This window comes from Microchirus variegatus (genome assembly GCF_963457635.1).
Source record: "Microchirus variegatus genome assembly, chromosome: 16".
In the NCBI taxonomy this organism is placed as follows: Eukaryota; Metazoa; Chordata; class Actinopteri; order Pleuronectiformes; family Soleidae; genus Microchirus; species Microchirus variegatus.
The window spans coordinates 25,671,190-25,684,991 of NC_139817.1; the positions used below are offsets into that span (position 1 = coordinate 25,671,190).

General features: G+C 40.5%; 1 protein-coding gene across 2 annotated transcripts in view; it reads left to right on the forward strand.

The window, feature by feature from the left end:
- cog5 (component of oligomeric golgi complex 5) overlaps positions 1-13,802 on the forward strand; it is a 50,729-nt gene that overhangs the window by 23,230 nt on the left and 13,697 nt on the right. The window contains exons 7-12 of one of the 2 annotated variants that reach the window (XM_083902763.1): positions 2,253-2,383; positions 8,322-8,493; positions 8,933-9,045; positions 9,202-9,279; positions 10,891-10,972; positions 13,423-13,627. In XM_083902763.1, the coding sequence (XP_083758889.1) occupies positions 2,253-2,383; positions 8,322-8,493; positions 8,933-9,045; positions 9,202-9,279; positions 10,891-10,972; positions 13,423-13,627 (781 nt within the window). The remainder of the gene's footprint in view (positions 1-2,252; positions 2,384-8,321; positions 8,494-8,932; positions 9,046-9,201; positions 9,280-10,890; positions 10,973-13,422; positions 13,628-13,802) is intronic. The other variant, XM_083902764.1, reaches the window with a different exon arrangement.

Here is a 13,802-nt window from a genome sequence, read left to right on the forward strand (position 1 = left end):
TATGGGTAAAGGAACACTCAGTTAAAGCACGGCTGGGGTCACTTATTTTCTTTGACCTGAGACCAATGTAGTCGATATAAGCTGCTGCTGCTGCTGCTGCTGCTGCTGCTGCTGCTGCTGCTGCTGCTGCTGCTGCTGCTGCTGCTGCTGCTGCTGCTGCTGCTGTTGCACTGAGTTTGTCTTACCCCCGTCTCTGGCAAGCAACTGTTGCCATGGTTACCGGTTGTGTTGTTTCCAGACACGTGCAGTGTAAATGCCAATCAATATGCACACAGTGAACTGCTGTCTGTGGGTCTTTCATCTGGTTAAATGAAGGTTAAATAAATAATTTTATTCTGATTACCTACGTTAGTAATTAGCTACTTAGGCTGGCTTTACACGACAACGCTCCCGGCTGAAACCGATAAAATATTAGATCAGATGTGTCTTTCGTTTAGACGGTGACAGCGTTTTTTTGGGGTTTAAAAACACAAAAACATGAAGCCACCCTCAAGAGTGTAAATGTTAAAAACGCTCCGCTGTCTCGTTCCCGTCTAAAGGGTTGAAAACACTAAAGTGTGACTCTGAGCTGCTCACGCTGGCTATCCTCCTGTACGCTGACGTCAGATCCATGTGCAGTACAGACAAACAACAACAAACATGTGGATTAGAATCCCATCAGTCGCACATTACAGTCGCCTTAGCTGCTCTGATACATATCCAGGAGTCATTTCAGCAATTAAGCTAAGTTAATGTTTTGGTTTTCGACTGTGGGCGACTCAGCGCTACTAGAGAGAAGTAGAAGGACGTTTCAGCTGCTGTTGTTGTATAACAGTGCTTCACAGTGCCACCTAGCCACCTGGCATGCACACTACATCAAATTTCACACACTTTTGCGTCACCGTGTGCGTGCAGATTTACACCCAAAGACGCTCGTCTAAACGCCAAATAAAAAGTGGGAACGCTACGCCACTTTTGCGGAGATCGTTGTCATGTAAAGCTAAGCCTTAGACAGATGTGATATTTTGATGTAGTGCTGTATGATAATCTTGAAATATATTGATTATCATAAAATTGTTGTATTGGTTTTGGTGTTATTGATAACGTAGATCATGTATCACTTATCATGTGATTCCAACCCCCAGTATCATTTTGTGTGGGTGTTGTGTGGGACTCCATTGTGGTGCAACACAATAAGAGAGAAACAAAGTGTGAATGTCTGAACACTTTCGAGGCAGTGCTGTCTGTTATGAGGAGTGTTCCCTCTGAGGCTTCATGTGCTCTTGTATTCAACTCATTTCTCTAGTATTCCATTCCCTTGTGTGTGGAAATGGTCCAGCAAAGATATCTAACACATGACAATAAGTCAGGGTAACTCATGAGCAGGTTGTCCGCTAATCAGAAGCTCGGAAACCCTTTTGTTCCCTGATGCCTGTGAAGTCACTGAGTGTGAGAATGACATGTGTGACAGAGATGTGCTGTAAATAGCAGCACTGCATGTGTGTAAAGCATTTTGAGTGGTTGTTGAGAGCAGAGATCTTCACTCTTAAGAAGGAATACAAGAGGAGAAGCAGCAGTTTTGACATGTGATACAGTTCTATACTGATGTGATAGTGTAAACGCTGACATGATCAATAATAACAGTGAACCTCACGACATAATATTACTGTTGGCCAATAGAAATGATAACAAAAAAGTGAATAATCCTGAAGCGTGTAAATATTGATGTTTAAGGAATTATTTTACTATTTACATTTATGTTAGAGTTTAAACATACATTCTCTCTTGTGAACTACACACTGCACCTACACACTACATGCACTATATGCATTGCCAGATTAAAAAAAGGCCAAGCTAATGACACACGTTCATTCAAATCTATTTAATAAATATTTAATATATGTAAATAATTTCTTGTGTATGAACATACGACTGCAGTTTCTAGTCTTTGACAGAGAAGTGTGCTGGGATGCTCCAAATTTCAATTGTTTAAGATATTTTCCAAAAAGTCCTTATAATAATGTTTACGTAATGTAATAATGTTTACGTAATGTATACCCGACCTTTCTTTTCTATATTTTCTAAGTGTAAAAGAAGGGTAAGCGATGTATTTAGCCTCGCCCCAAATGTATGAACCGTTCAAAATAAAAACAAGAGTCTGATATTTGCATATATTCACACAAATATACAAATATAAATGTGCAGACATTGGTGAGATTGAGTTACCTTGGTTTTCTGGGTATTGACTCATGTTTTCTATGTTTGTTTGTTAGACTACCTGTCACAGGGCGTCGACCTGAGCGGCATCGAGGTGATTGAAAACGACCTGCTGATGATTATCAGAGCCAGACTGGAGGTGGAGAACCAAGCCAAGAGACTGCTGGAGCAGGGCATGGAGATACAGGTACACACACACACACACACACACACACATTTAGTGTTGTGTCTTAGTGAGGACACCTCACTAGGCTGATGGTGGCTCAGCGGTAGAGCAAGTCATCTTTCAACTCAAAGTTTGTGTGTTTGATTCCCTGCTCCACCAGTCTACATGCCGATGTGTCCTTGGGCAAGACACTAGAACTAGTACATGCGCTGTATGAAAGGGGCTTGAATGGGTGAATGGCAGAACTGTAGTGTAAAGCAGCTTTGGGTGCTCATCAAGACTATATAAATACAGAGCACAGACATTGATATTGCATTCCCAGCCCCTTACCCTAGCCTTAACCTTTGCAATTATGTTGTCGCTCCGTGGCTCATTAGCGACAGACAGATTAGCATTGTCATTAATTAGACGTGAATTTTGATCTTTTCATGTTAGGCTACAATCAGTCCTCCTGTCACATGTCAAAGACATCAACAGTGTGGCAGCATTTTTCAAAAGTAGATGACGGTAAAAAAGTGAAATGCAAACTTTGCAAGCAACTGTTTGCTTTTCACAGCTTTACTACAAACATGACATATTTAAAAACGCCAAGCCAAGGTTGCGCCGTCAGTTTTGAGTGTGAACATATCAGAATTATTAGCATATTTCAATGTTTTAGTCTAATAATCGTTGATTGGTTTTATAACTGCAGACGCACCTGCTCGTAACAGCAGCAGCGTCCAGCGGTCTGTTTGTGTCTCAGCCGTGAAGCTGCGCTCCTATGTTCAGTCTCGCTCTGTGTTCCTCAACAGTTATTGTGATGATATTACTAGTTGACATAGCACATTATTTTTTGATATCACGGGCTATGATATTGCGCAGATGAACGTAATGCAAAACGCTGTCAGAGCTGTCAGACTCTGTTGAACTCCATCTGTGAGTGCGGCTCTTTTCAAAATAAAAGAGCCGCACTTGCAAAGCACTGTGGTTGACACAGTTTAGAATGACTGTACTTTTGGCTTGTGTTTGTGTTGCAATTGAAACGTGTTACTTTTATCAGGGAAATGATAACTTTTGAATACAAAAGCACCATATGTCATATATCCATCCCTGTAAAACACGTGTGTCTCATGATGTGTCATAAAACCTTTTTTGTTTTGTTAATGGTATTTCTGTTGAGAAGCCAACCTTCAAGATAATCCTGATAACAGTCTCTGAGGAAAGTGCCCTTTCAGAAGCACACAAGACTCCATTCAACTGTTTGTATTGGTTTACGAGGTGATGAGTAAACAGCCTTTCATTGATTTTTGGGGTTTTTACACAACAGCTGTGTAAAAATCAATGAAATGCCTCTTTAACAGCAAATGGAAAGGGAAGGACTCTTCTAAACTATAAAGAATTATACAGCATAATAAGGAATGGATATATGTCTTTTAAAATGTCTGGCCTCTGTTTTGACGTATTTATACTGATCATAATGCACTTATCAGCTGGTATTCTCTGTCCTGCTACACTGTCATAAACCAAATGTAGTTGTCATAACTGTCTCCCATACTTATATTTGTTTGTGGTCACGTCTATAACATCAACACTGACTGCCTCATATTCATTTACTCTTTTATTATTTAAAATCTTTTTATCAACACTGTGTTGGATCAGCTAAATCCAAATTCTGATTATATGTTGAGGGATGAGCTGAACTTTGAAGGATTTCCTGTATCGTATACTTACAGGGTTACAGTTGTTCACACGGGTCCTTGAAATCCTTCAAAGTTTATAAATTAGAGAGAAAATGTCAAAGCCTTTGAACGTTCTTTGTCACCCATATCTTCATATTACACAATAGATTACACACAACCTCTAGAGGGCAGTGCCAAGTTGCAGGCATACAAAAAACATGGCAAACATTGAAGAGGGTTATTTTATGGTGTTTGATCCGAAATAGACTGAAACACAAACAAAGTTACACGTTAGTGTTGCTGATGAGGGGCAGCATTTTCAATATAATTCAATATAATATCGACTCGTATATTTCCATAGCTTATGTTAAGTTTATATCAAAGCTGTTTAAGCTGCCTGGATGTCCATTTACCATCATTTTGGTATTTTTTATGGAGTCATTATGCATTTTTCTAGCAAACGGGAATATTGTTTACTGGCATCAATTTCATATATTTATGGGAAAACTAGTCATTTTAAGCAGCGCTGCAAGAGGACACAGCATGTTCTGTTACCCAGTTTAGACAAATCCCTGCAAACAGTGACAGTTTCTTTTATCAGCTGAGGAAGTTGTTTATTGTGAAGGTTATATAAGCAGTTGGACATGATGGCTTAGCTGAGTGGGAGCAAGCTTCACCTCAGCTCTCTCTGTGCCAACAGAGACCCTGTGGTCCATCTGTTGAGTGGGAGCTTCACTGACCCACGTAGAAGATTCTCTTATATCATTTTTATAGTTCATGGAAATGTATTCAATGTAATAAATATGATTATCAATGCAACGTCATCACAGATACCATAACACGATATGGCGATATCCAACATACATGACCATATGCCTGTGATGGTGGGACCTGTTGTCACACTCTAGTATATAATGAGGTAAATGTTCAAACGTGGACTTTCTGTCTCACAGTATTCTCTTCCTCAGTCCTTACTATAACCTTCACTCACTATTTGATTATTTTTCTATCGTTTATTCTGTATTTTGGACCCCATTCAATTCCATGACAGCCATATTTAGACATACGCTGCTGAAAATATCTGGAGATTTGGAGGTTGCCACTGCCATATGAAGACAGCAGCAGGAGGTTGTCTGGGTTTTCAGAGCATCATTGCAAGGGGTGGAGCCTGGTTATTATACTATATATGTATAATAACCATATTGACCACCATATTATTTCTGGTCAAAAACCTCCTAGTTGCTGTAAACGAGCCGATGGAACAACAACAGCAGCTTTCCCAACTGTCTTGTGATTGGCCAGGTACCTGGAAGTGACGTAAGTATCACGTCAGCTCTCAGAAGCGCAGCTCCCCCCTCTGGAACGGTGGATGCACTGCTACTCATTATCAAAACATCTATCTATAAAGCAAGATGTGTCTGTGCCGGGCAATTCTTGCAAAGTGTTTTTGGATATGGGTTGAGCATGGCGGCAGGGGCGCCACCTAGGCTACTTTTAAAACAATGCATCTGCAAACACCGTGTTGAAAAAATATGTGTTTGTTCTACAGATATCGTGTTTAAGGACTGATGAGTATTTTATTGTGACAAAACATAGTTTTACCGTGAGTGAGTGTTTAAAAATGCATGGACGTGGCCACAATGGACTCAACTCAACTCAACTTTATTTATAGAGCGCTTTAATCAGCCATAGCTGGCACAAAGTGCTGTACATGACAATAAATAAAACATGGCACATAAAAACATAGGTGACAAAATAAAAGCAATAAGACAATAACAATATTAAAACAATACTATAAAACAATAAAAATGTTTAAACACTAAAACAAGAGCAGAGTGCAGAAGAATAAAAATGTGTTCTAAGATGAGTTTTAAAAATGGATGCAGTTCTACAGGTCACCAATAGTCTACTGCTCTCTACATACTGATGAAATACCCAGTGATAATGTAGACGATAACCTACTGGTAATAAACCATGATTGTAGCCCCTACATAGCCCGACAGTTTTCATTAGCCCAAACAGCTCGACAGAAGAAGATGTTTTAATTCATTTACTTTGGACGTGTATCGCAGCACTTCACTGTTTCCAAGGAGACAAGATTCAGTGGAGCTCCTCCCCATGTCTGATGGTGTGAATATAGGAGCGTAGGTCTGACTTTGGTGACAGTCACACCAGGAATACTAATAATATTAATATTAATTAATTAAAATAATAATATTCAAATAGTTTCCAGCGAATATCAATGTTCAATGTGTGTTGGTTGTGTGCGTACCTTATGAGAAGTATGTGTTTTATGGAGTTGCAAACGTTGGCATGCTAATCGGAGATTTAGCTTTAGATGTTTTAGTGCTACTAGCATAACCGTGTCCCCATGTCAACTCCAAATATGTCTTCCTATTTCAGTTGACATTGATCCAATTTGAACCAAATTTCCTTTTCCCCACAAAGAAATGCCTACATTTGAGACACAATAGAAATGAAAAGAAATTACATTTTCTTTTTCTTAAAATAACAATTTCTGTCTCTTTATATCTCAATGTAAATCCATGTCTTACCAAATATACACTTTGTATATTAGTACTACACAAGACTACTCCTTTTTGTACATCCAACCTTCACACACTGCCTCATTTGGCCATAACTGAAAAATCTTCTTCAGCTCTTCCCACTATATGAACACATACTTCCTGTAGTCACTGCACTAGTTAGTTTAACAGTGTTTAAAAATAGCTTTGTCACGACTCCCCGCCGCAGTAACCATCTCCTCACTTTCAGCGTTGATTCTCGCCGCTGCTCACATGCTGTTGTTGTTGTGAGCGAGACACGATGAAGAGGACGTACATATCGTTATCGTATTAGCGCCCAGCCCTACAGGAAACTACCATCACAGCACCACGTGACAACACTATATAATATATATAACTATATATAATGCTCTTCCTGTAGCTTTTCAAAGGATCAAACCTGTGCCAGAAATTGACATTAAAGACCAACAAGGATTAATGCTTGATGGACTTTTTTACCTTTTCCTGCCCAGTACCTAGGACATGTAACATGGTTGACTGCATGTCCTGTGGTGTTGAGTAGATTTGCTGTGAGCAGAGCAAGGCTCTGATACTTGGCCTGCTGTATTTTTACTCTTATGTATTTGTTTTATGATCATGTGGCAACAACCGGCCCGGACAGGAGGACAGGGAGTGGACAGATCGTTTTAGTGAGGGTTTAATTAAAGATTCATCGTTTTGATTTATTGAGGGGAGATATATATGCTTTTTGTGACTTTAATACAGCCAGGGGATTACCTCTTTGTCCCGGTATAACTGGCCGTTGACGTAGAGGTTGTCCACTGCGATCACTGCCCAGGATCCACCGTCGATAAACTTTCTTCTCAGCAGGAACAGCCTCCTGCGTCGCTCCTGGATCTCCTTTGGGAACTGGTCATTGATGCTAAAGTCCATTCGTCGTAGCTCCCTGCCTCAGCTCCTATCCAGCTCCTTTTGATTAAAGTGTTTGAATTTGACAACAATCGTACGCGGGCGCTGACCTTCCTGCGTTTCCCTCCGAGGCGATCTGCCCGGTGGAGTGAGGACAACGTATCCAGTGTTTGTGCTTGATGAACTTTGCCAAGACATCTCTCAGCAATCCAGTGTCACAGTATCTTGTTAAGAATCACAAACCATCTGCACTTCCATATCGCACCATTCCAACATTCAAGGGCGACCCACTGGAATATGATTTCAAACAAACGTGATATCTGCCTCACCATGTTGTCAGACATCCAGCCGAGCAAAAACGGTGTGCTGGATTTAATTGACATTTTTACTCTCAGTGCAATAAGTAGGATTTTTGGATTGGGTTTGATATTTGTATCTGTGATTTTGAGCAGTATTTGACTGAGGATCATATTGACTCATCCATACAAAGAAACACACAAATCAAGTGCTACTGCCAGACTGTCTACCAACACAGTGCAAGGTCAATATATTATATATTTACATAGTTAATATTTGCTTCCTGACATTTTTTGAGGCAGAATGTTGCAAAGTGGACCTTTTTAAATGCCATAAAGAGAGACAAGAACAACTCCTGTTTGCCATCAAACAACAGTCTGTTTGACGTGTACTCAGTGTAGATAACCCCCACCCCCCTCGCTTCCTTGTGCTTTATTTTTAGCTGCTGTTGTCACCTCTGTTCTAGGATTGTTTTGCATGTGAAACGTTCAGATGCATTAAGTTAATTGCATTGTTAAAAATAGTCACTGTTTGTCTTTGTCTTGCTCTCTTCCTTCTTTTGTCGGGCAGAACCCAACCCAGGTGGGCACGGCCCTGCAGGTCTTCTACAACCTGGGAAGTCTGAGAGAGACCATCAGCGGTGTGGTGGGTGGATACCACACCACCATACAGGACAACATCACCAGTGCTCTTGACATCAAGGGCTTGACACAGCCGACAAACCCCAGAGGTGAGACCCGAGGTGAGACCCGAGGAGGAGGAGGAAGGACGTTCACACTCTGGATACATCATTGTCCTCATTTTGCATTTTTAAAATTTGACCTAGTTCGTCAGTTGACTCGATCCAAAATAGATAATTAAACCATGGCCACAGAGAATAGTCAATTCTGGCTGAAGGGCCTGTGGTATTTTCATAGCTTTGATGAAGCAGTCACTTCATCGTTCTAATTAATGAATGCATAAGCAGTCCTCATATATATACCCTCATATATATATATATATATATATATACAGTATATGATATTTTATGCCCCAAATGGCAGTCAATGAATCAGCATTGCTACGAAATCTAGGTAAAAAATTTAAAAATAATGGAAAGCCATGCCGCACAGTAAAAACACCAACTTAAACAACAAATGAATGAATGAATAAAGGTTGTGTGTGTGTGTGTGTGTGTGCAGGAGCTCCAGGCAGAGCAGTGCTGCCAACACCAGGGAATACGGCTGCTTTCCGTGCTGCTCTTTGGACAAACCTGGAGAAACTGATGGACCAAATATGTGCTGCATGCAGACAGGTGTGTGTTCAGCTAACTTACTCTACCGCTATACAACCGCTGTGAAAATGTGGCGGAGTCACATCAGTCATCTTTCAACTTGAAGGTTGTGGGTTTGATTCCGGGCTCCACTAGTCTACATAGCGATGTAACCATGTGTCTGCTGTGGACTCACAGGTGCAGCATCTACAGAAGGTCCTGGTGAAGAAGAGAGACCCTGTCACTCATGTGTGCTTCATCGATGAGATAAGCAAGGTCAGTCAACGCCGGGTTAGAAGAGATTAATGTTTATTTTTCTTACTGTCAATATTAAACATACACACACACTCATGAATACTCACTACAGTGTCCCCATTTGCACAAAGATGTATTTATTGTATTTTTTGTTTATTGCTAATCTGTGCTGCAATTTACACAAGAGGATTAGGGCCACATTTCCGTGGGAAACTAAAAAACAAATCAAGATTTTTCAAGATTTCAGTACAATGTGCAGTGAAATGTCTTGTTCCTGTGACTAAGAGAAGACTAATTAATCTTAGAATTCTGAGGGATTTTTTCTCAAAGTCAGAATTCTTGGAGAAAACTTTCTGACTTTAATCACATAATTCTGACTTGGAGAAAAAAAAATCTGACATTAAGGAAGAGGATTAGGGCATTTCTTTTATCACAATGTGTTTCCATGGGTTAGCTTTAGCAGCTACAATTGTGAATAACAAATGTGAAAGTAGCTGTACGGCATGTTGGTTGCTTGACTGATGAATTACTATCACACATAAGCTGAACTTATTTAACTTCTATCTGAAAAGAAAAGGAATCAGAGAGAAATGACTTTATTGACTTTAATGACTTTCAAACTCACATTGTTTGTTAGTAGACTGTTAGTTGTTGTGTTGCATTATGGGTAATAACAGGCACATCGTTTTGACAAAGTAAAATAATTATATTTTAATATAAAATAAGTGATTACATTAGATTTGAGAAAGAACTGTTATATACGTGTATAGAACATTTGAAGTGAAGCTGTCAGTTCCACTTCCACATATCAGAATGCGGCTCTATATTTTAATTAAAGCGATCATTAACACATCCTCATCCACCATCAGCTCTCTTACCTCCACAGGCTAGTAATACAACTCAGAGCCAGAGACTGTTTCTATGGAAACAAAGCGCACACAAATGACCCAGAGATGTAGGTGTGAGTGTGAAACCAAATAACATCATGGTCTAAATGTATAAGTCCTCCTCAGTGAATGGACAGAACCAAATGTATCTGCTGTCAACATCCATCCATGTTCTACCGCTTTATCCTCCACACATTCAACTGTTATTGAGTCAAAAGCATCAGATCTCTGATCGCAGATGAAGACAGAGTGAGGCATTCAGAAAAACCCCTAACCCTAACCCTCTGGAAGTCATTATGAAGATGATCATATTTAGTGTGAGTGTAACAGAGCATTAAAGTGTAAAGCCTCTGATGCAGAAATAGCTTCTTCACATCCCCTGGGCTTTTTATGCATAGTTACACAGGTTAGCATGCTCTTGTGCACTTTTTCCCCTCTGTTCAGTCATGTTCCATCTTCTTATTGTACTGAGTCTCTTCTGCTTTGACAAAGAAGTAAAAGCTTCAGATCTTCCATCCAGTGTTATTAGATCTGACATTCATTCAGCTCTCAGCAGGACAAATATCCACCAATATACTGTGAACGCTGAATGCTGCTACTTCAACAACACCTGTACTTACAGGTGATCAGACAGGTGTCTGATTGCAATCCGATCGCAGAAAATGTGTTTTACTGCCATGTGTAAAGATGGTCTGAGTGTGTTTGTCACTTTGTGAACTCTTGTCACTGTTTTCCTTAATGCCAGGAAGGCCAGCCTGATATCCTCTATACCTTCTGGACTGATGTAACAAACACACTGAGTGAGGAGTTTCACAGAGCAACTGAAGGTAAGACGCTGATGCTGTGTCAGAGTAGAGCACTGTTAACAGCAGGAAATCAATGGAACTGCAAGTAATGAGCAGCCTGTTGTTCATGATGGAGCAGGTCTCAGGTCTGCAGGTCTGTTACCACCTGTTTTAACACATTAATCTGATGATACAATCAGGTTCATTCAGCCATTTTCACAGAGGAAAGGACTTGGATTAAGACAGGGGTAAACTGTAACCTGTACTAGTTAAAGCAGGGTTAGAAAAGGACTTTTGAGTTACATCCACAGGTTGTTTTGACAACCATTGGGTTGTTCCCATGGGTCCTTGAAATCCTTGAAAGTTTTTGAAAATCACCCTAAATAGACATGGGTCATTGAAAGTGATTGAATTTTGTGCAGGAAAGACGTTAAGTTGATATTTACCTCTGCCAAGGAGCTTATGTTTTTGCCGGAGTTTGGTTACAACACTCGCTGTCTGACCCAGGCACGACTGCAGGGTGTGTTTTGTAGCCACGGAACTGCCTCGGCAGAGTTCTGCGCTCTCCAAGTGCTTTTCTAATAGGTAAATGTTTCATGCACCCTGCATTGCTTGATGTACGTAGAGTAGGCATACGCAGAGCAAACGTCCAGTTGTAATTACTGTAGTTTCACCTCCTTAAAGCTCCGGATAATGTTCTCTATTGAAGCAGAGACTTTAAGGAGGCATGCATCAAACAAGGAAACATAACAAATAAATATGTATTTAAAAGAATTAAGCAATGATTGTTTATGCTAACAATAATCTTGCACTTGCATGCTCGCTCTCTCTCAAGCTCTTTCTCCCTCTCTCTCACACACACACACACACACCACATATGGTGGCATGTCAGCACAGAGGGAAAAACAAAGTGAGAACAGGAAGACATTTGGCTTCTTGTCAACATACTCGGCTACTGTTCACAGTGTGTGAGGTGGGCTGTTGTTAGTCGTGTAGAAGCATGTTCATAATATGTAACTCTACACAGGTTTTCATTCAAAGTTAAAAGCTTTAGATTCACTTTACCTCACAGCTCAGGCAGGTGTGATGTTCTATGGCAGGCACGGCGTTATGGCCGATGCCCGCCCACATCTCAACAGACCCACCCAAAACTTTTCTTTAAAAAAAAATGTATAACATTTTAATTTCGTCAAGAATAATAAGGAGGACGAGTCATTTTTGTGAATGGAACAGGTGAGGGCGGGTCGGTAACTATGGAGCTTCGGCCGCTGTCCGTGGTGCTGAAAGGCTGCTTTGTAGGATGAGTGTGTGTCAGTCACCTGTAACGTTAGCCTACATGGTGACAACAGCTGTTCTCTCCAGTGGCTGTGCGTGTCCAAGCGTGTGTGTGTCTGTGTGTGTGTAGTGCGAACGAGCTTGCGCTAATGTTTAGGACGGCGGTCACAACAATAAGCCGTCACACAAATGAAGACGACATCTCACCCAGTCAAGATCCTGCCCTCTGGTGGACACAACAAGCACAGGTTCAAAAACCTGAGCCGAGTTTTTCTCTTTTTTTTGCCCCTCATTTTATTATCGCTGCTTTGATGGTAAATATTGGACATTTCAGCCATGTTTTTGAGCCTAAAACGAAGTAGCACAGTGTAGAATATGTTCCACCCCCACATTGCTGCTGTTGCTGCTCATGTAATTCCCATCCCTATAAACTTTTGCTGCAGCTAATCACATTATTATAACAATAATAATAATATTAGAATTATGAATATTATTTTAATGACTATTTGATAAAGTTCCTCAGGGCACCACCCTTCAAAAGAAGGGCAAAGATGGAGTCAATTCACTGATTCAGTCAACATTTTTGCAGATTACCAATTTTGATTAGGATTAATAAGTAACTTAATAAATGCCACATCAATAGTTAGCTTGAATTGAATGACTTGAGTTCTACTGGGAAGATGGTGGCAATATTCACACTTGTGCAATATTAATCAGACCAGACTGTATATTTTAGAAACATGAAGAATGTGTCTGTGTGAGTAGATTTCAGCTAGAGATGGACGACAAGTCAAGATACCAGTTGACAAAAATAGCCACTTCTTCACCACATAGTTGTTTATTTGTCAAGGCCAATTTTGTAGGACGGTGGGTCAATGCAATATTTCACAAGGTTGCTTAGCCAATGTGTGTGATTCTATGCTTGGCCCAGTTACATTACCAAGTCCTTGAAAGATGTAAGAATGTTGTTTTAAAGGTGCTGTCTGTTGGTGCAGAGATGGTAGATGGTGACCATGTTACTGGTGTTAGATGTTACAAAGTTAGATGGATCCTCGGTTAGCTTGGTTAGCTCTGTACTCACTGTCAGTGAAACAGACTAATGGTCTGTTGCAGTCCCTATTGTAATAACCACCATTAGCATAAACATCAATAACATAAAGTCTTGCTGGTTCCAAACCACTTTGGCCTCTAAGTTTCTTCTCTCTCTCTCTCTCCAGCCTCATCCTTTCTAAAACAGGCATTTGAAGGAGAGTACCCCAAACTGTTGCGCCTGTACAATGAGCTGTGGCGCCGCTTGCAGCAGTACAGCGCCAACCTGCAGGGAGCGCTCACGAGCAACGGGGGAATGGATGTGTCACTGGACATCATGTCCCAGGAAGCAGACAGTCGGGACCTCTTCACACATGGCAAACAGGACTACAGGTGAGACCACAAACAGCCTCTGTACATGCACTGGTGTCTGAAGAGAGATTCCTCCTGTCAATCACATGGGTTGAAATAGAAATACTAATTTATATGCGGTTTTATAAGTTTTATCACTTCTCAGCGTGAGAAATAAGATGCGATATATAACCCAACGCCCTCTATTTAACGTAAA